The sequence below is a fragment of the Apium graveolens genome, chromosome 10, assembly GCF_009905375.1.
Source record: "Apium graveolens cultivar Ventura chromosome 10, ASM990537v1, whole genome shotgun sequence".
Taxonomy (NCBI): Eukaryota; Viridiplantae; Streptophyta; class Magnoliopsida; order Apiales; family Apiaceae; genus Apium; species Apium graveolens.
The window spans coordinates 57,455,156-57,456,348 of NC_133656.1; the positions used below are offsets into that span (position 1 = coordinate 57,455,156).

Here is a 1,193-nt window from a genome sequence, read left to right on the forward strand (position 1 = left end):
AGAGTAGTGTATAGGGGAAGCTAGGGTTTTGAGAATATAGAAGATGTATGTATAATAAGAGAAGATGTATATATATGATAGGTAAAGGGATGTGTAGGGTTTAGAAGTGTTTAGGATATAGAATCAGGGTAGAAATAGGTTAAGAATTCGGGTGGGAGTGTTTTTGTTTTGATTTTTTCTGATTTTTCTCTTCTTTTTTCTTTTCCAGGGGGTTAGCGCGGCATCCCCGCTTCCAGCATGGCCGCGCCATGTTTCTGGAGAACTTGCGCGGCCGTCTCACTTGTGGCGCGGGCGCGCCGTGCTTGTGGAAAATTTCAGAATTTTTTTTTTGAATTTTTTTTGTTGCTTACTTTTTTCCTTCCTGTCGATGCTACTATACAATAAACATGGGTTTCCTCCCACGAAGCGCTTGGTTTACGTCACTAGCTTGACGTGAATCGTTGAATCAAGTTGTCGAAAGTACGGCGCTCACCACTTCACGGTTCGCCGTATCACCATAGTAATGTTTCAATCTCTGACCATTTACCTTGAATGCTTGGTCTGGATGCTTATAAAAAATCTCCACAGCTTCGTGTGGAAACACAGCTTTGACAATGAACGGACCTGACCACCTCGACTTAAGCTTCCCTGGAAAAAGTTGGAGATGAGCATTGAACAAAAGAACTTGCTGACCAGGCATAAATGACTTGTGCACTAGCCTCCTATCATGCCATCTCTTGACCTTCTCCTTGTATACCTTATTATTCTCATAAGCTTGAATTCGGAATTCCTCGAGTTCAATAAGTTGAAGCATTCTTTTCTCTCCAGCAGCTGCCATATCCAGATTCAGCTTTTTCAAAGCCTAATACGCTTTATACTCTAACTCTGCAGGCAAATGACACGCCTTCCTTTACACCAACTGGAACGGTGACATTCCTAGAGGAGTCTTGTATGCTGTTCTAGAGGCCCATACAGCTTCATCTAGCTTCAACAACCAATCCTTCCTTGACAGACTCACAACCTTCTCCAATATTTGTTTGATCTCTCGGTTCGACACTTCAGCTTGTCCATTAGTTTGAGGATGGTAATCTGTGGCAACATGATGATTCACATGATATCTTTCCATTAATGCAGTGAACTTGCGATTGCAGAAATGTGATCCCTCGTCACTGATTATAACCCTTAGAGTACCGAAACTTGTGAATATCTGCTTA

The 1,193-nt window shown here is 42.2% G+C and overlaps 1 protein-coding gene across 1 annotated transcript; it reads right to left on the reverse strand.

Moving 5' to 3' along the window:
• Positions 1-445: 445 nt before the first annotated feature.
• On the reverse strand, positions 446-817 carry LOC141690594 (uncharacterized). Its single transcript, XM_074495381.1, has one exon. The coding sequence runs from the start codon at positions 815-817 to the stop codon at positions 446-448; it is 372 nt and encodes a 123-aa protein (XP_074351482.1).
• Between the last annotated feature and the right edge of the window lie 376 nt (positions 818-1,193).